The following is a 23,887-nucleotide window of genomic DNA, read 5'->3' on the forward strand; positions in this document are numbered from 1 at the left end:
GGCAGCCACAGCCTTGGCCCCGACAGAGACACCCTGTGCTCCCGGGGCTGCAGCCGGGCTGCCGGAGGCCCGTGGGGATGTCGTGGGGGAGCCACAGGCCCTCCAGGACCGCTGGGCACCCGTCCCCGCGGAAGGCGTGCTCCGTCCTGGCCCGGGTTGCCGGCGGGCAAGCGGGCTGCCGCCTGCCCAGGCCTGGCCGGGCCCCTCTTCCAGCTGTGCGGGTGGACACGCTGCCAGCACCTTTGGGGCCCGGCATGTGAACGCCAGCCGGAGGGCGCCCGTCTGCGTGGTCAGGCCGAGCTGAGGGCCGGGCTCGTCCCCTGGCGCGGCTCAGGGCCCGTCACTCAGGGTGCGCGTTCCGGAGCAGACACCCCAACTGCGGCCGGAGGGCGTGTGCCCCTGCACTGGTGTGCCCCATGGGCAGCCCCGGGAGCCGTGGGGACACCGGGCACAGGCCAGGCGGGGCGCCAGCCCATCTCCCGGATGGTGCGTCCCCCCGCCACGGGGCTGACCCGCACGTGGCACTGTCCAGCCAGTCCTGTGCCCTTGGGGAGGACTCGGCGCTCTGGTGGGGGGGACTGAGGAGGCCTGGGGTGCTTGCAGGGGGGGCGAGTGCCCCCAGCTGCTGGGGGGCAGCCCTGCAGGGGTCAGTGCTTGTGCTGGGTCTGTACCCCAAGCCTGTGGGTCACCCCAAGAAATGCACTTTCTCTGGAACTTTTTTTTCCTCGCTGTAGCGGCTGCCTGGAGGGTACCGGGGTTGCTCATGTTTAAGTACAAGAATAAAGACTTTTATTTCCCGTTGCCACGTCCCGCGCTCTTCAGAAGGCTGCTCGCACACCGCAGGCCCAAAGGGCTCTCCCTTCTCTGCACCCCTCACTCCCGACCCTCGGGTGCGGCTGCTGCTGTGGCCAAGCCTCGGCGGCGCGGCCCAGGCACCCGGGAGGAGGGGCTGGTGCTGAGCCCGCGGGGTCAGGAGGGCAGCAGAGCAGGGCCCTGGGGGCTGCCGCGGCTTCCGTTGCTGGCGTGTTGGTGTGTCCGAGGCAAGGCCGGGTGGCGGGGCGCGGGCGCGGGCGGGCCCGTCCCAGGACTGGATGGTCGCCCCGGTGACGAGTCCGAGTCTGGAGCACAGGGGACGCGGCCCAGAGCGTGGTGGGGGCAGGGCCCCGAGGGCCGGCCCGAGGGCTGGGGGCCAGCAGGACACGATCCCTGCGGCCCGCGCTGTCCGCTCCTCTGTCTGCTGTGGCGGCCGCGGCCCCACCCCGTCCCACCCCCACCTCCCGTCAGGTAGGGGCGTCCGCTCCACCGCGGGCCACGCTGAGTTCTCGGGGACGCAGTGTCTGCCGGCCTGGGCGACACCCCTCGGGGGGTGGGGACGCCAGTGTCAGTGGGACTCGGTCCCCGGCACCCCCCGTACCCCCTCGGCGCTGACTGTGTAGGAGCAGGACGTGGGGGGCAGGTGAGGCGCGGAGACCACGTGCAGGGTGCGGCCAGGTGGGCTGCGGCCGGGCCCCTCCTCGGGGCGGCGCCGATCCACCATCAACCTGACCAGCAGCTGGTTGGACCAGGCGACCCCCAGGGCTGGAGCCACGCGCCCGTCCCCGGGGCTGTGCAGGGCAGACCCGAAGTGGCTCAGAGGCCCGGTCCCGCCCCCGCCCGCCCTGTCCCACCCTGCCCGGCCCGCCCGGCCCACTCACCCCTGCGGCCTGCAGCCTGGGGCCTGCTCCTCCACGGTCTCTGTCACCTGGAGGGGCAGGGCAGGGTCAGCGCAGCCCCCGGGAGAGCCAGCCCCCGGGCACTGCCGGGCACCCACCTGGTTGATGCAGAGCACGGGGCTCTGGAAGGCCCAGCTTAGCCGGCGCAGCTCCCGCCCCAGCCGCTGCAGACACCGGGCGCGGGGTGCTGCGGCCGGGCCGGCGTACTCGCAGCGGAACGGGGCCGCCACTGAGTCGATGACCAGCAGGCGCGCCATCCCCCGCGCCAGCAGCATGGGCACCTTCCTCCGCACGCAGTCCAGCAGGGTGTCCTGGGGGCAGGGGCGTCACCGCCACGTCCTCCCTCGCCCCCCCGCAGCACCCAGGTCTCCCCACGTCCCTGTGCGCCCCCCCCGCCCCCCAGCACCACCAGCCTCCTGGCCCGGCCATGGGGGGCGGCTGGGCCCTGGCCGCTGCAGCCGCCCGTCCTCCTGAGCCCTTGCTCTGAGCGACCTAGGGGGTCACCCCGACCTCCTGGGCTGGATTTCCAGGGCCGGGTGAACAGACCCGGCGTCCCTTCAGCACACAAGGCCCCCTGATGGCGTCCCGCTGTGTTTCCGTCCGCAGGGCGGCCACCGCAGAGTCTCCGTTTGCGGAGAGTGACGGCAGTGGCCTGGAGGACGCCCACGCCAACGTGAGTCCCCGCCCGCCAGGGGCTCCAGGGCTCCGGCCGGCCCAAGCACGTGGCCGCTGCCCCGGCGTCTCCAGGGCAGGGCGGGCCTGACCGCCGCCTCCTTCTCTTGCAGTGAAGCTGCCGGGCCCGCCGGCGCGAGGCTGGAGGGCCCGGGCGGGGAGCCGGCAGCACTAACCTCGTCGTCCCCGGCTGCGGTGGGCGCTGCCCACCAACACCCCGGCTGCCTGCAGGGCCGGCCCCGCGCGGACGCGCCTTACTGTACATTTTCTAAAATTAAAAGTTTACGCGGCTTTATCTCGCGTCTGCAGCTCCTTTCAGACGCTCGTAAGCTGGGGGGCTGGGGTGCAGCTGACGTCCGGGAGGTCGCTCCGGGAAGCCGGGCCGCGGGAGGCCCCGCCTCTGCACGGGCGCGAGCTGTGGGTGGTCGCGGCCTTCGGGTCTCCTGAACCCCGACTCGTGCTCGCCTCCAGCCAGCGCGGGCTGCGGCGGCCATGCCGGGCCTCCCTCCCCAGGGCGGGGGCTGGCGGGAGGCCACCGAGGACGCTGGTGTGGGTGGGGGGCCACCCCTGCGACGCCCAGACCCGGCGCAGCCGGCACTCACCACGTCGGCCGCGTGCTCCACGAAGACCTGGTCTCCGAACCGGATGCCCCTGAGCACGGCCTCCGGGACGTCGCTGCGCAGCCGCCACTGCTGGTCCATGAGCTGCTGCAGGCGCCGGTGCGGGAAGGCGTCTTCCGTGCAGACGTAGACGGCGCCTGGAACCACGCGCTCCGCTCTGCCCTGCTCTGCCCTCCGGCGGGGCTGCCTCCCTGCCGCCCCTCCCCCGTGCCTCCGTGCTGGGGCGGGAGGCGCCTGCCCATCCGGGGGCCCCAGCAAGCGGGGTGGGGCATCCCCAGAGGCGCCAAGGGGCAGCCTTCGCCCACCAGGCTGGGCGGTGCGGCGATGGTGCTTCAGGAAAAGGCAGCAAGTGCCGCCCGGGCCCACGCTGCTGCCCCGTCCCCGGGCGGAGGCCGACACCCCCGAGGGACGCGGGCTGGCCCCCCGCCTCCCTGCACTCACCGGCCGCCAGGCCTCCGTACCGCCGCGGCAGCTGCACCGCCAGGCAGAGCTGCAGCGCCAGCTGGGTCTTCCCCGCCGAGCTGCGGCCAGCCAGCTCCGTGATGCCCTCCAGGGGCAGGCCGCCGCCCAGGAGCCGGTCCAGCGTGGGGCAGCCCAGGCTCAGGCGCTGGTGCTGCGCCGGGAAGCGCTCCTTCTGCTGCAGCAGGTGCAGCGCTGGGGGAAACACAGGCTGGGAGGGCAGCCTGGCCACGGCCCCCGGCAGCCCTGGGCCCCCCCCGACTGCCGACCCACCCTCCGGGGCCCCAGTCTGGCCCCTTCCCGCGGAGCGAGGGCCCCGTCACCCACAGTCTCCCCGCCGTCCTGGCTGGGCGCCCACCTGTGAGGACGCCGCGTCCCTGCAGGCACGAGGACGCTGTCCTGAGCAGACGCTGGACGTCGGGGCCGGAGAGGCCGGTCAGGCGCTGCAGGTCGGGCGCCGAGAAGCGCAGGACGTCCTTGACGGAGCTCAGCCGGGCTGGAATCACAGGGGCGCAGGGCGGGGAGGGGTGACCCACCCGGCATGGACCAGAGGCAGCTCAGGGGCGCGCCCGCAGGAGGGAGACCTGGTGGGCAGGGGCTGGGCAGGGCTGTGGCCGGGGCAGAAGGGCAATTCTCGCTGCTACAGCAGGAGGCAGTTGGGGAGCCCCCCGTGGCCCCGGAGGCGGTTTCAGGGGAAGCTGCACCAGGATCCAAGCCGAGGGGCCTGGGGCCCTGGGGACGGGGTGGAGGGCGGCACTCTGGGAGGAGAGGGGCGAGCGCATCGGGGCGCGAAGCTTGTTACTCTCCGGGCAGCAGGAAGCAAGACGGGTCAGAACACACGCGGCCGGCCAGGAGAGGGTGGAGGTGAACAGGCCAAGCGAGGCAGGTGGCAGCCGAGGGGGTGGCCGAGCCCAGGCGCCCAGATGCGCGCGCCCCAGTGCCCGCCAGAGGACAGACCCTCAGGCTGGACGGAAACAAACAGCCCAGTGGCCACCTGGGGGCCGGAGGGCCAGGTGGGTGGGGGTGGGGGGCGCAGGGCCGGGTGGGCGGCTGGCGAGCAGCGACCTCCAGCTTCAGGAGGGCCCAGGGCCTCGGTGGGCACTGGGGGGATGGTTGCCGCCACCCCCTGGCTCCGCAGTGGCTGTGGTGTCCCGCCCCCAGCCCCGGCTGAATCGCCCAAATCGCCCCAGGTGGGGCGCGTGGGGCGGGGGCCCCCCACAGGGCACCCACAGATGCAAGGCGGGGAGCGGGCGCCAGGGACGGCGCCTCGGGGCACTTGCTCCACTTCCACACAACACGGGAAGTCGAGGCCTCTCCTTGCCACGCATCGAGGACGCCCGGCCGCGCCCCCGCCCGCCCCCGCCGGCCCGGCCCGCACCTCTCCTAGCCGCAGCGAGGATTCTGGGGTTCAAGTCCAGCTGCTCCAAGTCCATCCCTTCCCCGAGCTGACACACCGCCCGCGTCTCTTCGCAGCCCCGCCGGGCCAGGGCGCGGGGGCTCGGCCACCAGGTCTTGGAAGAAGGCCCGGCCCCTCCGTCGCGAACCGGCAGCCCTGCGCCCTCCGCCCTGCAGGACCCGCGCTCGGTGGACGCGGTGCAGGCCCCGGCCCTCCGGACGCAGCGGCCCAGTTCCCCTCAGCGGCGCTGGAGGCAGAAAGGGCAGCTTGGCAGCGGGAGGGCACCGGGGAGTGAGTTGGGCCCTGTGGCCGCCAAGCTGTCTCGGCTGAGGCTGGACTGTGGGAGACCGGCCTGGGAGGGGCCCTCCCCGGAAGGGCAGTTGGCGGCCAGCCCGGGCCCTGGACACTCGGTGCAGGGGACCGGGAGCCCCGCCCTGCTGGCCGCGCGGACTCGGCCCCGGAGGCCTCCCACAAGCCGCGTGCATCCTGGCAGCCGGGCCTGGGCTCAGACAGCAAGGCCACGGGTGCGGCAGGGCCTGGGGTTGGCCAGCTCAGGCCCATTGTTCGCTGGCGGGGCCCCCCGAAGCCTTATCTGTGGCTTGACCCTCCCCGGGAGGCAGCTGCCGCACCCAGCTCCTGGCCCCGCACCCGTGGGTGCCCCCTGATCTGGGGACACGGGCTGGCCCCATGTTCGGCCCGTGCCTGCTGCGCGGAGGCCGCCAGGATGCCCCATAGAGCCAGGTCAGGGGTCGGCAGCAGCCTGCACGAGGGAGGGTGCCGGGACACCCTTGGTCAGGACTCTCCGAGGCGAGAGGGGGGCCGCAGGGAAGGAGCAGGGGAGGCTGAGGGGCACCACAGCTCAGGGCGGTGGTCAGCAGAGACTGGGCTGGCCACCCCTGTCAGGGCGGCGTCCCGGGCCGCGGGTGTAGGACGGGGGACAGTGGACGCCCCTCCCGGCCAGTGAGCAGAAAGGAGCCATGTTCCCCCAGCCACTCGGGGGGACTTGAGACCTTCAGGAGACCCCGCTCCCGTCTGGAGTGAAGCCCGAGCCTTCCCTGGACACCCCCTCCCGGGTTCGGGCTCTTGGGAGCAGGCGGAGGGCAGGACGGGGTGGGCCACCTGCCTCCGCTTTGCAGCAGGAAGGGCCTTGCCGAGGGGGGCGCCCCTCGCGACCAGGACCCTTCGGGGCGGCACCCGCCAACCAGGCGGGGCACCTGGCAGCACTCCCACCCCGGCACAGGCCCGGCAGACCCCCGGGTCAGGGCCGGTCGGGGCAGCTGCTGCCGCGGCGGTGCTGGTGGGCTGGCAGCGTCGGGGGCGCCGGGCACAGGGAGGAGGGGCCGGCCGGGGCCCCGGGACTGGGCCTGGACCGCAGCACGCGGCGCTGCCCTCAGGGGCCGGCGGCCACAGACCCCGCGCGGCCGCGCGTCTCCCCACGGCCCCCCTCAGCCGCCTGGGGGTGCGGCCGTGGGGCCTCCCGGGCCGCCGCCATCCCGGAGCGTCCGGCGAGGCCCTCCCTGTCCTCCGGGCGGCGCTTCTCCGGGGGCCCAGCCGGCCCCCCTTGGGCGCGCCCCTCCCCGAGGCCCGCGCCCCGGGCGGCACCTGCTGGGCGTCCCCGGGCGCGCTCGGCCCCGGAGCCCGCGCGCCGCCCCTCCCCGCGCGGCGCGTCTGAGGCGGGCCCCGCGGCCTCCCCGGCGCCCGGCCCGCCCCCCCCGCGGCCCCCCCGCCCCCCCGGCGCCCCGGCCTCCCGGCGCCCCCACCCCACCCCACCCCACCCCACCCCACCCCCGGGCCCCCCGGCTCCGGACCTGCGCGCCGCACACCTTCCGCGCGCCGCACGCCTCTTCGCGCCGTCCCGCCCCTCGCGCTCTCCTCCTCCAATGAGCGCGGGGCGTCCGCCTAGGCTACGCCAATCAGAGAAGAAGCGGTGACCACGTCGCCAATTAACTGGCCAATCCAAAGTCCCAATTGCCGGGGAGGGGCGGAGCGTGCCCGGGCCGTCCCTCATCACCGGTTGGCGGCCGAGCGCAGGGTGGGCGGAAGGGCCCGCGCGCGGATTGGAGAGGGCCGTGGGGGGGCGGGGCCTGGGCGCCGATTGGCCCGCGCGCCGGGCCGGGCGCGGCGATTGGGCGCGGGCGCCGCCGGCGGGCGGGGCTCGGGGCCGGGGCCGGAGTGCGGGGCGGCGGTCGCGGAGTGGCGTCATGGCCTCCGAGGTGGCCGCGCGCCGCGACGCCAAGACGCTGGTGCGCTCGCCCAGCGGCCTCCGCATGGTGCCTGCGCACCGCGGCCTCGCCAGCCCCTTCGGCCTGGAGGAGCCGCCGTGGGTCCCGGACAAGGAGGTGGGTCGCGGCCGCTCGCGCCCGGGCCCGGCCGTCCCCGCCGTCCCCCCCCCCCCGCCCCGGGCGTCTCCTCGGGGGGCCCGCCGCGCCCCCACCCCCCGCCGCGCCCCCACCCCCCCCCGCCACGACCCCCCCCCGCCCCGGGCGTCTCCTCGGGGGGCCCGCCGCGCCCCCACCCCCCGCCACGACCCCCCCCCGCCCCGGGCGTCTCCTCGGGGGGCCCGCCGCGCCCCCCCCCGCCCCGGGCGTCCCCTCGGGGGGCCCGCCGCGCCCCCCCCCCGCCGCGCCCCCCCCCCGCCCCGGGCGTCCCCTCGGGGGGCCCGCCGCGGCCCCCCCTCCGTCTGCCGCGCCCCGCCCCGCCCCGGGGTGCGCCCCCGGCCCCGCCTCCCGCGAGTCGCCCCGGGGCCCTCGGCCCGCAGCCGGCCCGGGCCTGGACACGGCCGCGCGCGGGCCCCGGGGCTCCGGCGGGCGGCGGGGGCTGCGCTGCTCCCAGACGCCGCGGCCGGGCGGGCCGGGAACCCCGCCGCCGGCGGGGGGCGCTGGTGCGGCTCTGAGTCGGGAGCTCGTCGGCCACTTGGGGAGGCCCTCGGAGGGGCGCGCCCCAAATCCCGACTGGCCGCCTTCCTCCCGCGCCGCCCCCCAACGGGGTGTCTCGGGCCGCAGACTGGAAGGGGGCGCCATCCTGGGTCGCCGCGCGAAGTCGGGGTGAGCCCTCTGTCCAGAGCGGCCTGGAAGCCGGGCGCGGCCGTCCTCCCCCGGCAGCCTGTCCAGCTCCTCCGCGGCACTTTGGCCCTTGCGGGCCTGGAACGAACAGACTGGACCGTCCCCTGCTGGGGCTGCCGGGGTAACCCCAGGGTGTCCTCCGGGCCCTCCCGCGGCCCCCCCAGGAGCCTCCTCAGATGCCCCCCAAGCGGCCCTGGCCAGCTTCTGGCGGCGCCGCCGCGGGGCTGTTGGGACGGCCGGGCGCTGCCCCTCGCTGCCCCCTCTTCCCGGGCTCTGGGCTTCCCAGGCCACGTCCTGCTCTCCCGCCGGCCGCCTCATGTCGGGAGCCTGGGGCCGGAGCGCTGGGGTCCAGCCCCACCTGTTATGGGGTGTCATCCCCACGAAGACCCCGGCTTGTTAGGCGGCCCAGTGAGCCAGGTGCTGCGGGGCGGGGGCAGGAGGCCTTGGGGCTGCCTGGGTGGTGTCGCCGGTCAGGGGCCTGGGGGACAGACGGGGCGCCCTGGGAGCAGGGGTCGGCCTGGTGGGCGGGGGCCGGCGGCCCAGGTGTGAGACCGGGGTGTGCGCTTGGGACAGGAGGGCAGGGGTCGCTGCCCTGCCTCCCCTGGGGGTCTGGTGGGCGCCTCGCCATGGCTGGGTCCCCTGAAACGGTTGGAAAGTTGGGGGGGTGTGAGCGCCCGGGTGGTTTGTAACTCGGCTTCTCTGCGGTCAGCCCGGCGGGTCCTTCTCCAGCGCCAGGCTCAGCTCCCGGGGCTGGTGCGACTGCGGCCCATGAGGGTCCTGGGGGCCCCACCCAGTGTCCACGGGCAGGGGCGTGGGCTTGGGCGGCCACAGGCAGCCCCAGGTCTTGAGTTTTACCCCTAAAACCTGTGCACCCGCCTCGCCCGCCCTCCGCCCTGCCCTCCGCGAGGCGGTGACGAGGGTGTGGCCCGAGACGGCGCTGGGTGGGGGAGGCCGTGAGGAGGGGACCGGCTTCCTGGGGTCAGGTCAGGCCCCCGGGCCTCTGGCGCCCCAGCTGCCCAGACACCGGGGCGGAGAGCGGGACCTGCGGGGCCTCTGGCTGACCCGGGGCTCACCTGGGGAGGGGTTCTCAGAGCACTGGATGGGGAGCTGCAGGCCGCCCAGCACGGCACCTGGCCGCGGGCCGGGGGACACGTCACCCCTGTCCTTGCTCGCTGGCGTCTGTGCCGCACGGCACGGGGCGGGTGCAGTCGGGTGTGCCCCCCCTGCCTGGTGAGCGGGGCATCCTTGGAGCCCGGCCCGCGGCCCTCTGCTCTGGGGTGGCCGGCGCGGTCGCCCCCAGCCCCAGAGGGAATGACCTGGACGTCAGCCGGCGCCTGCTCTCCCCCCCGCCCGGGCTCCCGCGCTGGCCGTGGGAGTTCGCGTGTGGCCGACAGGCGGGGCCGCTCAGCCTGGATTGTGTTTCTTGTCTTGGCAGCTCGTGCCTACCTTTAAGGGGGGACTTTGACTCTCGGGCGTGGTCCTTCCACTGCCAGCTCCACCTGAGCCCACGCAGCCCCAGCCCTGCTCGGGGGGCCGGGGCGGGGGGGGCCGGAGCGGCAGCGGTCACGCTCCTCACCCTTTGCTGGCCACCCTGCCTTGAGGCTGTGGGGGATCCCACGCCTGGGGGTGTCTGGGTCAGGGAGCAGCGTGGCACACGGAGGCCGGGACCCCGCAACCCTGCGGAGGCAAAGGCTGTGCGGAAGGCTCTGGAACTGGCAGGCATGGGCAGCATCAGCGCTCGAAGTGGCCGGCCCGCTGCCCAAAGCCCGCGGGGAGTCTAGGTGGTTCTGGAAGGGAAGGGGGATGGCTGGATCCTGTGCCCAAGTCCAGAAAGCGGCACAGACCAGAGGAGGCTCCCCAGACATCGCGCCTTCCAAGCTCAGGGGAGCCCGCGCTGGCCAGACGCCCCCTCAGCACTGCAGGGCCCGGCCCTGGCTGCTGGGGCCACTCGGGGCAGGCGTGGGCCGGAGGGGGCGCCTCTCTCCTCACGGGCTGCCTGCCTGGCGCCGGCCTGTGGGCCTCCGAGCAGGGCTTCCCAAGCGGGGCACAGAGCGGGGGGCACCGCCCCAGGGGAGAGGCCAGGCAGGACGGAGGCAGGACCCGAGGCTCCCGGGCCCGTGACATCCTGTGGTCCCGGGGCCTGGGCACCCGTGAGTGCCACGCAGCGACAGGGTCCGGGTGTAGGTCGGGGGCCCTGGCGGTGACCTTTGGCCTCCCGGGGCAGGACCGGGCGGGCCCTGAGGAGGGGCCCCCAGTCCTCAGAGCCGGCCTCTCCCGTCTGGGGTTCCGGCCCAGGCGGCCTCGGGTCCCTTCCGGGCGCGAGCGAGGGGTCCTGGGAGTCCCGGGCACAGAGCGCGAGCCCTCCCCGACCCTGGCCGCCGGGCGCCAGCACAGTCGCGCTGTGACCTCTGCCGCCCGTCCCGCTCCTGCCCGCCCCTGGCCGTGTGGGAGGTGACCGCGCTGGGCCCCGGCTCCCCGCCCCCGCCCCGGGCCACCCGCCAGCCCGGCCTCACCCGCCTCCTCTCCTAGTGCCCCCGGTGCATGCAGTGCGACGCCAAGTTCGACTTTCTCACCAGGAAGGTGAGCGGCGTGGGTGGGGCGGGCCGCTGGGGCGCCCAGTGGGTGAGCCCGCCCGGAGCACCCGCCCCTCCGAGCGGCCTCCCGACCCAGGCGCGCCCCGGGCGCGGCCGCCCCCCTCACTGTCGCCCGGCCCCCAGCACCACTGTCGCCGCTGCGGGAAGTGCTTCTGTGACAAGTGCTGCGGCCGGAAGGTGCCCCTGCGGCGCATGTGCTTCGTGGACCCCGTGCGCCAGTGCGCGCGCTGCGCCCTCGTGTCCCTGCGCGAGGCCGACTTCTACGACACGCAGCTCAAGGTGCTGCTGAGCGGTGAGTGGGGCGGGGGGGGGGGGGGGGTGCGGTCGCGCCCCTTCGGCAGCCCCGGGGTGGGCGGGGGGCGGCCCCCGGTGGCCCCGGCCCCCTCACGCGCTCTTCCCCCAGGAGCCGCCTTCCTCGTGACGCTGGGGGGCGCGCGGCCGGAGCCCATGGTCTGCCGACTGTCCAGCGACCAGAGGTAAGGGGGGCGGGGCGGGCGGGGCCCGGAGCGCGAGCCCACGCCCTGTTTGCGCAGGTTCCTGCTGCTGGACGGGGACCGCCACCGCGAGCTGGAGGTCGCGCGCATCGCCGGGGTGCAGGTCCTCGCCGAGGGCGGCCCCGCCGCAGGTACGGGCCTGGCCGGGCGGGGGGCAGCGGGGGCGGGCGGCTCCCGCCTCTGGGACTCGGCCGGGCGCTCGCCGCGGGCCGCCCCTGCGCAGAGGGCCCGGAGCCCGGCTGTGCCGCCTGCCTGCGCCGCCCCGCCCGCTGCGGGCTCTTGCTTCGGGGCCCCCAGTTCTGGGAAAAAGTCCTTCCTGGCCCACCTGCGGGGGGTTTGCCCAGGGGGCGCTGCTCCTGGGGCGCAGGCCCCCGGCCCCTTCATCCTCCCTGAGCCCCAGACCACGAGGCTGAGCCAGGCCAGGCGGGGGTTGGCGGGCCCGGTGCCCCCCAGCGCGCGCAGGTCCGGGGCGCCCGTGAAAGGGCAGTGTGTGGAGAGGCGGGGACCAGCCCAGGTGCCCCTTTGCCTGCCCCCCAGGGAGCTTGGGGCCCAGGAGGGCGCTGCTGCTGCTGCTCCCGCAGACCCGGGGCCTGGGGGGAGGGCGGGCGGTGTCCAGGCCCCCCCCCAGCAGCCTCGGTTGGCGGCGCGGCGCGCCCCCTGGCGGCGGCCTTAGGGGCAGCGTCTTCCTGCTGTCGGCAGCTCCTGAACCCCCGCTTCAGAGTCTCGCCGTGGGCGTGAGCTGGGGTCCCTGGGCTGAGGGGCCGGCGGCCAGCAGCCTGCGTCTGCGCACAGGGCAGTGTAGCTTCTGTCCGGGCTCAGGGACTGGGCCCGGCAGGTCTGGTGCAGCTGTTTTTTGGGGGGGCGGGGGGGAGAGGCAACGGCCCCTGCCTGAGCAGACAGGGCAAAGAGGCAGCAGGTGCGCAGAGCCAGAGGTCAGGGCCGGCTGGGGCCTCTGGGTGTGGCTCAGGTCTGCGTCTGATGGAATCTTCAGACTCGTTTTACTGCTCGGAGTCACGGGCGGAAAAGCCGCAGGTGGGTCCCCACAGGGTGGCACGTCTGGGCAGCAAGTGCCCCCTCCCTGGGACAGGCCCAGGGGCCTCGGCGCCGTCCAGGTGGGGCACGTGGGCCGCCCCTCGGCTTGGCCCGGTCTGACTGCTCTCCCGGTGGCCCCGGCCCCAGGGGTGTGTGATGAGCCTGGCAGGGCTCCCAGCGGCAGGAACCTCGCTGGCAACGGCTGGCTGGCCTTTGGGCAGTGGCCCCCAGCAGCTGCCCCAGCCCCCGCTTGTCACCTCAGGGCATCCACGGGAGGGCGGGGCCTCCGCGCGAGGGCTGGGGAAGGCCACCGGCCACCGCATCAGGGCTCCTGGCAGGTCAGCCCGTGTCTCACCTCGTCCCTCTTCCAGGAGGCAGCGCCCGGGCCACCGGCATGTCCCTGCAGTACGTGGCGCGGGGCGCGGAGGACGTGGCCCAGCTGAGGCTGGCAGCCCGGGAGGACTCGAGCACCGGCAGGAGGCAGTCGACCGCGTGGCTGGTGGCCATGCACAAGGTGGGCGCGCTGCCGGCCGGTGCCCACCCCAGGCCGCCTTGCCCTGTGCTCACTCGCCCCGCCTTGCAGGCCGCCAAGCTCCTGTGCGAGTCTCGGGACCAGTGACCGCGGCGCCCTGCAGGCCCTGCCCGGAGCAGCTGGCCGCCAACGCTCCACAGCTTCAGGCTTCAGGGTTTGCGCCTGCCCGGGCCTGGGCGGACAGACCACCCGCTCTGCTGCCGGGCACGCTGGCCTCTGTGGGCACCACCTGCTGGCGCCCCATCTCCCCAGGGCTGTGCACCGCGGCCCGATGCTGGCCCGGGACAGGCCTCCGCTGGCCACTGCAGGGAAGAGCTGGTCATGCGTTTTATACTTTTCACTTAGTATTTCACTTTATTAAAATAACTGTATAACAATTTGTATATAAACCTTGCGATTCAATCTCTTCTGGAAGCACAGCCCGCCCTCGCTCGTGGGCTGCGCGGCGCTGGGGGAGCACCTTGTTGTGCATGTACAGGCGCGGGCAGGCACCCCAGCTGCGTGGCCTGCGCCGTCCACACGACCGCACACGGCGCGCGGGGGCATGCACGAGGCCGGGCTCTGGACGGCCTGGTCGGACACATACCGTGCCCGCCTGTGGGGCCGGGCCAGGGCCAGCCCCTCCGCCCACCGCGGAGCTGCAGCCGCACGGCCGGCTGAGTGTCCAGCCCGGGGCTGGCGTGAGTGGGGCCGCCGGCGAGGAGGGGATGCAGTGTGGACAGCGGGTCGGGCTTCCGCCCCAGGGTGGGCTCTGGGAGGGGCGGACCTCGAGGCCACTGCGTTTTCAGCTGGGGTGGCTTAGAGAATGGGGGTGGCCTGGGGACCAAGTGGGGGTGCTGACCTTCGCTGGCGCCCGGGCCGGGTAATTACAGGGCTGCGCGCTGGCAACAGGCGGCTGTTTTGAAAGCTGAGTATTTATTTGGATTTACAGTAATTGGCAAAGTTCAGTCTTCAAGAGTCCCCCGGTCTCAGGCGAGCTAAGGGCAGGTCCCGCCCAAACACCGGCAGGTTTCACATTGTGGGCGCCGGCCGCTCCAGGGGCTCAGGCGAGCGTGCGCTGTCGGGGCTTGATCCGCGGGTACAGCTGGGAAGGAAGGGGGCGAGTTGCGCTCCTGCCCTGCCCTGCCCGCCCCCCCAGCACCCAGCCCTCACCCTCTCCTGGAGCCCACATGTGGGGTCAGCGCCAGGGCTCCCACAGGCAGGCGCTGCCCACCCCCTGGGGCCGCAATGGCAGGGGCAGCGCCTACCCCAGCCAGCCCGTGGACGTTCTGCCCCAGGGGATTCTCGCCCCGCGGGAACCGGGCACACGGCTGGAGGGCGCGGCGTCCGGAGGGGCCAGGCCGGGGGGCGCGGCTGGCCGGCAGGGGTGGGCACCTACCCCCAGCAGGTTTCTGGGCACGTAGCCCTCCCGGTCCCCGAGGCGCGCCCACCACCACTCGGTCTCGCGCTCGTCCCTGCGCCGCAGGACGGTGATGGCGTCGCCCTCGCGGAAGGACAGCTCGTCGCCGTTCTGGGCCTCGTAGGCCCACAGCGCGTACACCAGGCCCTTGTTCATCACGCCCAGCTTCTCCTGCACGCCTGCGGGGACAGCCGCGCTCAGCGCCGGGCCGCGCGGGCCGAGGGGCGCCCCAGAGGCCGCCCCCGCCGACGGTCCTCGGCCCCCCGGACTCGCCCGGCCGGGCTCCGGGAGAGCCGCGTCCCGAGAGCCGCGGCCGAGGGCGCGGGGGGCGGCCCGCCCCGGGCCCCGCGCCGCCACGCACCGTACAGGAACTGCGAGCACTGCGCGTAGCCCTCCTCCATCTCCTCGCACTTGTCCGCCGCCGTCTCGATGTCGCTGATGGTCGAGGCGAAGATGGCGGCGCCGCTCTCCACCAGCTGCCGGCACAGGTGCGCGCTGTTGCAGGAGGCGGCGCAGTGCAGCGGGGTCCTGGGGGGCAGGCGGCGGCTCAGGCCCCGCCCCCGCCCGCCGGCCCGCCCCGCCCGCCCGCCGGCCCCGCCCCGCCCGCCCGCCGGCCCCGCCCCGCCCGCCCGCCGGCCCCGCCCGCCGGCCCCGCCCCACCCCGCAGGCCCCGCCCCGCCCGCCGGCCCCGCCCCCGCCCCGCCCCCGCCGCGGGGAGGCCTCACCAGCCGTCGCTGTCCGCGGCGTTCACGTTGACCCCGAAGTCCAGCAGGAACTTGACGATGTGGTGGTGGCCCGCGCAGACGGCGTTGTGCAGCGGGGTGATGCCCTCGTCGTTGGGCTTGCTGGGGTCCTCCACCTGGGCCCAGGGCGCGTCAGCGCGGGCCGCCCAGCCCCCTCCCGCCCAGCCCGCACGCGCCTACCTCGTAGATGACCCTCTGCACCAGGTCGAACTCGCCCTCCAGGGACGCGTCCAGCAGCAGCGCCAGGGGGCTGAAGCGCACCCGCAGCCCGCGGCCCGTGCGCTCCGAGTGGGGCTTCTTCAGGTTCGTGCGCTTGCCCTGCGGGGCGCAGGTGACTCGCCACAGCCCGCGCCCGCCCCAGGCCCAGCTGGCCCAGCGCTGCCCCAGGCGGGGGCTCCCGGTGACACCCCCCTCCCCCGCCCGTCCTTCCGTGCCAGAGCAGCCTCCCCCCCTCAGGCACCTCCCGGGCCTCCCTGACCGGTCCCTGGCCATCGCCCAGGCGCCCCACATGCCCCGGGTCTCGCTGTGGGGAGCCCTCGGTGGACGGGCGGGCCCTGGCTAAATGGCAGCGTCCCCAGGCCCAGCCCGGCCCTGGGCGACACGCACCGTGGAGGCTGCCGGTGGGGGCGCCTGCTCCTGCCCCGGGGAGGGGGCCTCGGCCCCAGGGCTGGGAACCTGCTCGGTGGTGGGGGCCGCAGCCAGGTTGTTGTTGTCGTCCTCGGCCAGTGGCGGGGGCGTCTGGGGGCAGGGGGGGCCTCGGGGCCGGGGGAGGGCAGCTGGTTGTCGTTGGCGTCGGAGCCCGGGCCGGGCGCTGCGGGCGGCGGGCCGGTGGGCGGGGCGGGCCCGTCCTCCCCCAGGTTGCCGTTGGCATTGGTGTTGCCGTTGTCCACGTCGGCCAGGGTGCCGGCGAAGTCCTGCGAGGGCCCGGGCTGGTAGAGGGGGGTGCCGTCCACGCCGCCGGCCAGCGTGTTGAAGCGCTGGTACAGCAGCTTCTGGATGTTGGGCCCGCCGGGGCCCTCGGGCTCAGTGATGGAGCTGCGCTTCTTGAGGGGCCGCGGCGCGTTGGCCAGCCGCCTGCGCAGCGCCTCCAGGTCGGCGTCGCTCTGGTAGCGCAGCGGCGAGTGCACCATGGGCGTCAGCTTGGTGGGGCTGAGCGGCCGTGCCAGGCTCTCCACGGCGCCCGGGCTGCCATCGGCGGGCGCGGCCGGGCCGTCCTGCTCTTCTGGCTCCCTCTCGGCACCCTCGGGGGGTGGCGGGGGCGCAGGCCCATGGAGGAATGGCAGGGGCGACGGGGACGTGGAGCCGGCTGGCAGGACAGGCTTGCCGTACACTGGGGACAGAGCACGCACCTCAGCGGCCTCGGCCGGGACCCTGGATTCTCATCCCCCATGGCGCCCTCTGCTCAGAGGCCCGCGCCAACCGGAGGGGTCCCTCCAGTGGGCCAGCCTGACCCCGGGGGCTCTGGCACACGTGGAGAAGGAACACTGTGACCTGCCCTCTCCTGCCCCAAGTCAGCCCGGCTTCTGGCCGGTGGAGACACACCACCCCTGTGCGGCGCCTGACCCTGGACACTGCCCCACGCGGCCCCGCGGCCGTGCAGATCAGCCCCGCTGGCCAGGGGAGGAGGCGGCAGCCTTTCCCAGCCGCAGCAGACCGGACGCCTGGGCCTGGGCACCCTGGGGATGCCTGAGCCCGCGGGCTGGCTGCCGCCGTGCCCAGGGACCCCTGAAGGGCCCGCCCACAGTGGAGCGGTGGGGGCAGCTGCACGGCCTCGGAGCCCACCTGGAGGGGCGTGGGGAGCCGAGCTCTGTTCTCCCCGCAGTCCCCACGGCGCCTGGGCCAACATGGCCAAGAGCCGCAGACACCCCCTCACCCCTGCCGCCCTGCGCCAGGACCTGGACACAGCTCGCCACGGAGGCCGGGGCCCAGGTCCAGGCCTTGCTCCTGTGCAGGGGTCACCTCAGAGGAGGGGAGAGAGGAAACCTGGGCCCAGCCCCCGAGTGGGGGCTTCCGGGTGGCGCGGGGCTCAGGCAGGCAGAACGCGCCCACCTGCAGGCGGCTCCGCACATCCCCCGCCTGGCCCCTCGTACACGCCCAAGGTGAGGACGGAGCGGGCGTGGAGCAGCTCGCGGCCCATGGTCAGGGCGCAGGTGGCCTCTCCTCCCGGAAGAGCCTCCCGCCTGGGCGGCCGCCTACCTGCTTTGACCGGCTTGCTGGGGGCGCCGTGCACCGCCGGCTGGTAGTTCTTGGGCGGCGTGGCTTGCTGGAGGTACATGGAGTATATGGAACTAGAGTTCACTGTCTGCGGCCCTTTTCGGGGGGACTGGGGCCGGGACCCTTTGTCGGCCAGGAAGGGCCTGATGGCCACGGTCAGCGGGAGCTCGGGCTTGCCGTCTCCAGCTGGAAACGCGGGCGGCGCCGCGGGCGGGTGCGTGGGGCTCGGCGGCACGGAGATCCTCTGCTGGATCTGCTGCGAGGAGCCGGGCGGGTGCCCGCCCCCCGGGGGTGGCAGCGGGGCGGGCTTCTGCCGACCGGGCAGGCCCGCGCTGGGCCTGGGCAGGCTGCCCTCCTTCCTCCTCTCCAGGGAGTCTGTGGACCCCGGGCCCACAGGCGGGGGGCCGGCGTGTGCCCCGTAGCTGGAAGGCAGCGGCTTGCCGGCAGCAGGCATCGGGGGCGGCGCCTTCCCGACCTCCACGCCCTGATCGGGTGCGAAGGAGAAGGCAGTCGCCCAGGGCCCCGCACCGCCACCCGCGGCACAGGAGAGACCAAAGGCGGATGTGAAGCCTCCACCCAGGGGTGGCCGGGACACGGGCTGGGGCAGCACCCGGGGCTCAGCTTCCAACCCCGCAACGGGGCACGGGGGCAGGGCGGCGGCGAGGGGCTTCGGCATCCGAGAGCGGGCCAGGACCTACCAGCTTCTCTGGGGCCCCCAAAGCCGACAAGGGCACGGGTTGGCTCGAGACGGCCCCCGGTTTGAGCGGCCCCTCCACAGCCGGATCCTTCCAGTCCGCGCCGGCCACCTGCGCTGCCTTCACCGAGTTGCTGCTGTTCTGCTTTAACGTGGGCCAGTTTCCGTCGTTAGCTTGAAAAGAAGGCAGGATTTAAGTCGATGTTTTCTTGAAATTAGTTGAACCAACATAAGAACAGTCTCCTGGGATACCACGTTCTGCCGGAACCCGTGACCCAGCCCTGCCCGGCCCGGCCCCACCCTGCCCACGCGTGGCGCCATCACTGCTGCCACGTGTGCCTGGGACGCGGCTGGGCAGGCACAGGCGCCGCAACCGGGTGAGGGGACGGAGACCCGCTGGACATTCGCTGCCCCTAGTACAGGTCAGGTCCACCCGGGGACACCAGCAAGGGCAGTAAGCAGGGAGCCCGCGCTGCGGCCCCTGCAGCCCCGTGAGATCACCTTCCGGGTAAGGACACGGTCTGGGGGCATTTGCCTGGAGTCTGCTAGAAACCCCGCCCCGGGTGGCACGGCGGTCCAGCCCCCGGATGGGAGCGGCGCCTGTCACTCGGGTGCGTGGTGAGCGCGTCGGGCAGCCGGGGCTCGAGGAGACTGAGTGGGATCTCACGCAGCGTCTTCCCGACGGAAAGAGGGCGCACACTGGCACCCGGGTGGTGGGGCTGCGGGCAGCCAGCCGCCAGGGGCAAGGAGGGCCTGGCCCCTCAGGACCGGCAGGGCGCGGAGGCAGGGCACGGCTCGTGTGGGAAGGAGCAGCCTCCGTGCAGTGGGGCAGGACCAAGCTGGGCCCTGCCAGAACTCAGAAAATCCTCTTCGTCTCTTACGATCAAAATCAAAAAACCTCTGCTGTGCCGGTGCCTGGAAGGCCGTGCAGGGGCTTGGGGAGGGGCTGCCCGGCCCCCCACCTGGGGCCCTGAGGAGGCACAGTCACGCTCAGGAGGCCCTTCCTTCAGCCCAGGTGCGGCTGCACACCCTGTCAGTCTGGAGGCAGAGCCAGTGCGTGGGGGCGCCGCGGGGGGCCTGCACCTGTGTGCGGTTCACAGGCTTGGAGGCTGCCGGGAGGAGCTGGAGTCAGGCCCGACGTCGAGGGCTGGCACTGCCCCACAGACCCAGAGGTGGGTCTCCCACGCCGCCCCTGTGCACGGAACCGCGTGGGGAGCGCTCCACCTCTGAGCGGGGTGAGCCCACCTCCGGGCAGCCGGGCTATGCCACAGCGGAAAGGCGGCACCAGAGCTCGGACGAGGTGCCCGGAGGGAGCGGGAGACAGAGCAGCACAGCGGCCCGCAGGAGGGAGCCCGGCTGGCCCAGGGTGTGCGGGGGAGCAGCGTGCGGTCACGGGCTCTGTGCTCGGGGGCACAGAGGGTGCCGGCCCTGTCTGCTCACACCCTCCCTGGGGCCCGCGAGCCGCCGGCATGTGGGCTCCGCGTTACTAGGACCAGGCTGAGGGGCGGGGCAGCTCAGCCTCGCGCCCGGGTGTGGCCGCGCCCCCGAGAACCACCTGCGGAGGGTCAGACCCATTCCGCTCCGCTGTCTGGAGAGACGGTAAGGATGGCGGGTCGAGGCAGAGGACCCCGAGGGCCACGGTCGCCGGGGCTGTACACACGCCTCCTAGACTAGCGGGGAGGCCAGGCTGGCCGCCAGCACAGCCCTGGTGACTGGCCCTGGCCCTGGCCCTGCCCCCACCAGCCTCCCTGCTCACCCCCAACGCGGCGGCCCAGGCCTCTCACCAGATTTGGACCTTCCGTGGGTCGCGCTGGAGGCAACGGAGAGCGAGCGGGGTTTGGCGGGCTCCCCCGGGGCGGGGCCGCTGCCGGTGCTGGGGGCCTGGATGTAGGGCCCCACGGCCGCCACCCGGCCCGGCGTGCCCAGCGGGGACTGCGGCGAAGATGTGCCGTTGGCGCGGCTCAGCTGCGGGACGGAGGGAAGGAAGGGGCGGGCGCTCAGCGACTGGCGCTCGGGACACGCCCCCCGCAGGGGTCAGCAGTGAGGAGGGGCACGAAGGCCCCTCGCAGGGAACCCCTGCCCGCCTGCTGGGGGCCGTGAAGCGGGCTTCCTGGGGCCCTGCGGCTGCCCCTCTCACCGGGGACACGCGTCCCCCCTGGGTCCCGCCCGCAGCAGCGCCGTCCGGCCTGGGCACAGCCTGGCCCGGTCCTGCTCTGCTGCTGCGGTGCCTTCTTGGGCCACTGGCTTGGCCCCGGAACCCGCGCGGCCGCCAAGTCTGAGCTGAGCCCTCCTGGCAACCCGCCGCGTGGCCGCGCCCGCGGAGCGCCCCCCTGGCCTTGCCTGGATCCGCTTCCCGTAGAGGCGCTCGCGGAGCTCGCCGATCCGCTTGTCCATCATGGCCACCTCCATGTTCCGCTTGTTCAGCAGCTCCTTCTGCTGCTGGAGCTTTGAATTCTGTTCCTGGTTAAGCTGGTTACGAATCTGCAAAAAAATACCATACAGCCTTCGTGCACCCGTCGACGGTCCGTGCTCATTGCCGGGGAGGTTTGAAAAGGAGAAGCAGCACCAGGTGCTCACGTGGCCCACGCGCTGGCCCGGCCCAGCGCGGTCACACCCGACCTGCTCAGCGGCTGCGGGTCGTCCTCACAGCACAAGGAGCGGCAGGGCAGGCGGCTCCGGCCTGGCTAGTCCTGGGTGGGGCGCCCGCAGGACCCTGCTGGGCACAACCCCCTTTCAGCAACCCCCCAGGTGCGGGGCGCGCACAGGCACGAGCGAGGCCGGAGGGCGCGGGCGCGTTCACCCAACTCCGGACCGCGGTAAAAAGGCTGAAACGCGGTGTCCTCGCGGCGCTTTCTTACACGCGGCCCAAGAGGGCCGCAGCTGCCCGGTCGGCAGCAGGCAGAGCGCCTGGGAGACGGTCCCGGGGACTGGCAAGGAACTTCAGCAGCAAGCAGGCTGCGTGCCTTCTGGCTCAGTATTCTCGTGGAATAAAATGTTCGTCTTTCCGTAGCAACTGCCAATAGCGAGACTCGCTTCTGCTGAGTGCTGACGGCTGAGAAATGGGCTCTGAGGGAGCGCCGACACCCGCCCCGAACGCCCAGGCGGCACCCCGGGGCTCCGTGTGAGGCTGCAAGGAGGCGGGGCCTCTGAGAGGTGGTGGGCTGAGATGGGTCTGGGGGGTAGGGCCCCAGGCAGGGGTCCTCAGAAGAGGAGGGGCTGGAACAGCGAGGACAGCGCGGACTTGTGCGTGAGAGCCGGGCAGGGCCGCCTGAGGGCAAGGCCTGGTGGGGCAGGCGCCCGCTGTTGAGCAGGGGTCAGCAGCGGCCCCGGTGCCACCAGGCAGTCACAGAAGCTGTCAGTAGCGCCCAGGCCTCACCCGCCTCGCTCGGTGGCCGGAGCCCAGTTCTGCACGGCGCAACCTGGCCTGTGCGGCCCCCCACACCCACGGAGCCCCACCTCGTCACCACCCCCTGCTCGTGGAGCCCTGTTCCCCTGCCTTCGGCCCCCTCCATTCCCCCTTCATCCCCTCCCCTCCGCCCGTGGAGCCCCGCCTGCACAGGCAGCGCTGTCCCAGGAGGCGGCCACGGGAGTCCAGGCAGCTGGCCACGGGCTCACGGAAGCGCCGGTGTCGGGGCTGTGGGCCGTGGCTGAGAGACGTGGGGTTTCTTTGTGGTGAGAGCCCGCTAGAGCCGGCTGGGGGGCGGGGGCGGCTCTGGAGGCACAAAAGCTGCTCGTTGACTGCAGGGGACAGGGCAGAGCTCAGAGCTGGCTAAAAACCCTCGTGCTGACGGCCCTTCGCCGTGGCGGTAGCGCCAGCGTCCATTGTGCGTTCCCGGCTCTGGGGCTGCAGCCCCACTGAGGAGAGCTGGGGATGCGCCCGGCCCGTTACCTGGAGCTCCTGGTACAGCCGCTTCAGCTCCACAGCCGCCGGCCCGGTTAGCTTGCCGCCACCGGCCTGCAGCCCGCCCAGCCTGCCCTTCTTCAGGTCCTCCAGCTGCTGGCTGAGCTGGTCCACCCGCAGGATCGCCGTCTGCACTTCCTGCTGCTTCTCCTGGAACATGGCGCTGAACCGCTCTATTTCAGCAGCTGCGAGCCCCCCAGAGACAAAAGTCACCTCCCTGGTATTCCACAGGCAGGGCGCTCTGTCATTTCTGTTCTGGGACGCACACATTTAGCCCAGCTTTGGCGTCGCCCGCACTGGACCCTGGGCACACAGTGGCACCTTGGCACGCCTCTGATGCCGGTGGCCCAGGCAGGGCCCCTGTGGCAGCCAAGTCCCCATGTGCTCTGTGCGTGGGGCTGCAGTCCACACCCGCTTGCCCAGTTCCTCGGGACCTCAAAGACCACAGGCTCTGGCACAAACCCAGGACGTGAGCGTGCGCACTCTGCGGCCACTTGGCACACAGGCGACACCCAAGCCACCGGGTGAATGTGGTCTTCACAGAGCAAAGGCTTCGTTGGCACAGGGGCGCGAGCGCCTCCCTGCTGGGCTCGCAGGGCGGGGAGCCGCAGCGCCTGGACCCTAGCGGCCCAGCAGACAGCAGGGTGAAGCCACATGCGGCCACAGCAAGGCCACGCCAGCATGTGACCGGCACGCCAAGGCCGGGCCCCCACTGGCCTGGAGTGGGACCACACACTCAGGGGGCACATACACACTCGGCATTGGGGGCATGCACTCGGGGCACACACGGGGGGACATGCCCAGGGTACACACTGGGAGAGCATGCACTAGGGGCACACCCAGGACATACACGAGGGGCACGTGCTAGGGGCACACACTGGGGGGCACACACGAGGAGTACACACTGGGGGGGCACGCACTGGGGGGGCAAGCACTAGGGGCACGCACACAGGCTGCCGTTGACGAGCTTGCTGTAGTCCACCTGCCCCCTCATGGCGCGGATCTTCTTCAGCTTGCTCTCCTGGGCCTCCACGCGCTCTTTCAGTTTCTGGAGCTTCTCATTCTCCGAGAGAGCCTGCTGCTGGCGGCGCTCCTGCTGCTTCAGGAAGTGCAGGCGCTGCTCCTGGGAGGGGAGGGCGAGGGGGCTGTGGCACGGCAGGGAGCGCCCGGGCAGCCCGGGGCCTGGGCGTGCAGACCACAGGCCACGGCTGAGGCATGGGGGGCCCGGGGCAGGCTTCCTGGCACCGCCAACCCCCTCCCTCCCCGTCCAGGGCCCGGAGGCAGGCTCTTCCCGAAGTGGGCACCGCCCCTGTCCTGGGGTGTCCTGGGTGCACATCAGGGGTCAGCGGTTCTTGCTCTGATCCCTGCCTGACGTCGGGAGGCTTCAGCGTGCGTTCCCCTCATGGAGGCAGCGCGAGGCTCCCCGCGGCAGGTCCAGCTGCGGGCATTACCCGTGGGCGCCCAGTCTACACTGTGGGTGAAGGACCCCCTTCCCTGAAAGCCCCCACCCGCCTTCGTGACGCACCTTGGCAACCAGCATTTGCTGCTGATTCTCGATTTGCTGCTGCTGCCGTGCTGCCATGTCCTGAAGCTCGGAGAGGGTGAGCTCGACCCGCGGGTTCCCGACCTGCAGAGGGCGAAACACCACCAGGGCGCGTTACCTGCAGCGGCTTCTCTGGCTGCAGAAAGGGTGTGAGGCAGGCGGAAGCCAGAGGATGCGGATCCGTTGGCTTCTCATGAGGCTTCCGCTTGTTGACGGCTTCTCCGCGACATGAACGCGCGTGTTCTGAACACACAAACACACGTGCTCGATTAAATCGTGGCCGGCTGAGGCAACGCCCTGCAGGCGCGCACCGAAGCGGCCACAGCTCTCTTTGGGTTGAGGCGTCAAATGTTCAAGCCTAAAAATTAAATGCGCGAGTGACACCGAGGTTCAGATGGCCCCGTACGGCGCTGGCCTCAGAAGTCCAAACACCACCAGGCTCTAAGGCACAGACGGCCGTCACGGCCCCACGGAGCCACGCGGGCGGGCCACACAGAACGGAAGCCCGGAGGGCGGCTGACGCAGCCGGAAGCTAGTCCCCCCTGCACCCGCGCATCGGGACCCCACGCCCGGCCCTGGGCCAGGCTGGCCCGTGACTCGCCCCGAGGGCCCAGCAGGCGGGCTGGGTAGGACCAGAGCCCCGCTCGCGCCACGGGGGTGGGGGGCCCTCGCGCCTGCCTGCCCGGGCCCCTGCCGGCCTCTGCTGCCTGCGGTGCTCGTTCCTGTCTTGTCTGTGCCGACTTCCGCCACCTCGGGCTGCCCAGCTCTGCGGAGTGGCTGCGCCTGCTGCCCCGCCCCCTGGGGCACGGGCTGAGTGCTG

General features: G+C 73.5%; 4 protein-coding genes across 7 annotated transcripts in view; 2 read left to right on the plus strand and 2 right to left on the minus strand.

Moving 5' to 3' along the window:
* Nucleotides 1–2,518, plus strand: part of KLC1 (kinesin light chain 1) — a 35,897-nt gene extending 33,379 nt beyond the window's left edge. For 2 of the 4 annotated variants that reach the window (XM_037504078.2, XM_054692826.1), the window contains exons 15-16: nt 2,319–2,385; nt 2,498–2,518. In XM_037504078.2, the coding sequence (XP_037359975.1) occupies nt 2,319–2,385; nt 2,498–2,500 (70 nt within the window). In that variant the 3' untranslated portion in view covers nt 2,501–2,518. Of the gene's footprint in view, nt 1–2,318; nt 2,386–2,497 lie in introns of those variants that run through there. The other 2 variants (XM_037504077.2, XM_037504081.2) reach the window with 1 other exon arrangement.
* Nucleotides 1,262–4,914, minus strand: XRCC3 (X-ray repair cross complementing 3). Its single transcript, XM_037504085.2, has 7 exons — nt 4,842–4,914; nt 3,822–3,959; nt 3,446–3,658; nt 2,987–3,141; nt 1,811–2,023; nt 1,695–1,741; nt 1,262–1,604 (listed from the first exon to the last, which is right to left on the minus strand). The coding sequence occupies exons 1-7, from the start codon at nt 4,894–4,896 to the stop codon at nt 1,382–1,384; spliced, it is 1,044 nt and encodes a 347-aa protein (XP_037359982.1). The 5' UTR covers nt 4,897–4,914; the 3' UTR covers nt 1,262–1,381.
* Nucleotides 4,915–7,060: 2,146 nt separating this feature from the next.
* On the plus strand, nt 7,061–13,109 carry ZFYVE21 (zinc finger FYVE-type containing 21). Its single transcript, XM_037504086.2, has 7 exons — nt 7,061–7,198; nt 10,451–10,501; nt 10,639–10,807; nt 10,919–10,991; nt 11,049–11,140; nt 12,413–12,555; nt 12,625–13,109. Exons 1-7 carry the CDS (start codon nt 7,061–7,063, stop codon nt 12,658–12,660), a joined length of 702 nt encoding a protein of 233 aa, XP_037359983.1. The 3' UTR covers nt 12,661–13,109.
* Nucleotides 13,110–13,223: 114 nt separating this feature from the next.
* Nucleotides 13,224–23,887, minus strand: part of PPP1R13B (protein phosphatase 1 regulatory subunit 13B) — a 50,784-nt gene continuing 40,120 nt past the window's right edge. Inside the window, 14 exon segments of the mRNA XM_054692828.1 lie at nt 13,224–13,657; nt 13,952–14,151; nt 14,334–14,500; nt 14,698–14,831; nt 14,896–15,033; nt 15,322–15,467; nt 15,470–16,045; nt 16,912–17,413; nt 17,628–17,797; nt 19,408–19,588; nt 19,964–20,104; nt 21,513–21,709; nt 22,473–22,647; nt 23,050–23,151. Of these exon segments, the coding sequence (XP_054548803.1) occupies nt 13,616–13,657; nt 13,952–14,151; nt 14,334–14,500; nt 14,698–14,831; nt 14,896–15,033; nt 15,322–15,467; nt 15,470–16,045; nt 16,912–17,413; nt 17,628–17,797; nt 19,408–19,588; nt 19,964–20,104; nt 21,513–21,709; nt 22,473–22,647; nt 23,050–23,151 (2,871 nt within the window). The 3' untranslated portion in view covers nt 13,224–13,615.

Source organism: Talpa occidentalis, unplaced genomic scaffold, assembly GCF_014898055.3.
Source record: "Talpa occidentalis isolate TD23 unplaced genomic scaffold, MPIMG_talOcc4v2.1 talOcc4.11, whole genome shotgun sequence".
NCBI classification, from domain to species: domain Eukaryota; kingdom Metazoa; phylum Chordata; class Mammalia; order Eulipotyphla; family Talpidae; genus Talpa; species Talpa occidentalis.

Excerpts from the sequence above, each read along its gene's own strand:
- ZFYVE21 (XM_037504086.2), top strand. The coding sequence starts at position 7,061 with ATGGCCTCCGAGGTGGCCGCGCGCCGCGACGCCAAGACGCTGGTGCGC. Across the intron at positions 10,992-11,048 it reads CGACTGTCCAGCGACCAGAG|GTTCCTGCTGCTGGACGGGG; the intron begins GTAAGGGGGGCG and ends CTGTTTGCGCAG. Across the intron at positions 12,556-12,624 it reads GGCTGGTGGCCATGCACAAG|GCCGCCAAGCTCCTGTGCGA; the intron begins GTGGGCGCGCTG and ends CCCGCCTTGCAG.
- XRCC3 (XM_037504085.2), bottom strand. The coding sequence starts at position 4,896 with ATGGACTTGGAGCAGCTGGACTTGAACCCCAGAATCCTCGCTGCGGCT. Across the intron at positions 1,742-1,810 it reads CCGTGCTCTGCATCAACCAG|GTGACAGAGACCGTGGAGGA; the intron begins GTGGGTGCCCGG and ends CTGCCCCTCCAG. Across the intron at positions 1,605-1,694 it reads CCAGGCTGCAGGCCGCAGGG|CCCCGGGGACGGGCGCGTGG; the intron begins GTGAGTGGGCCG and ends TGCCCTGCACAG.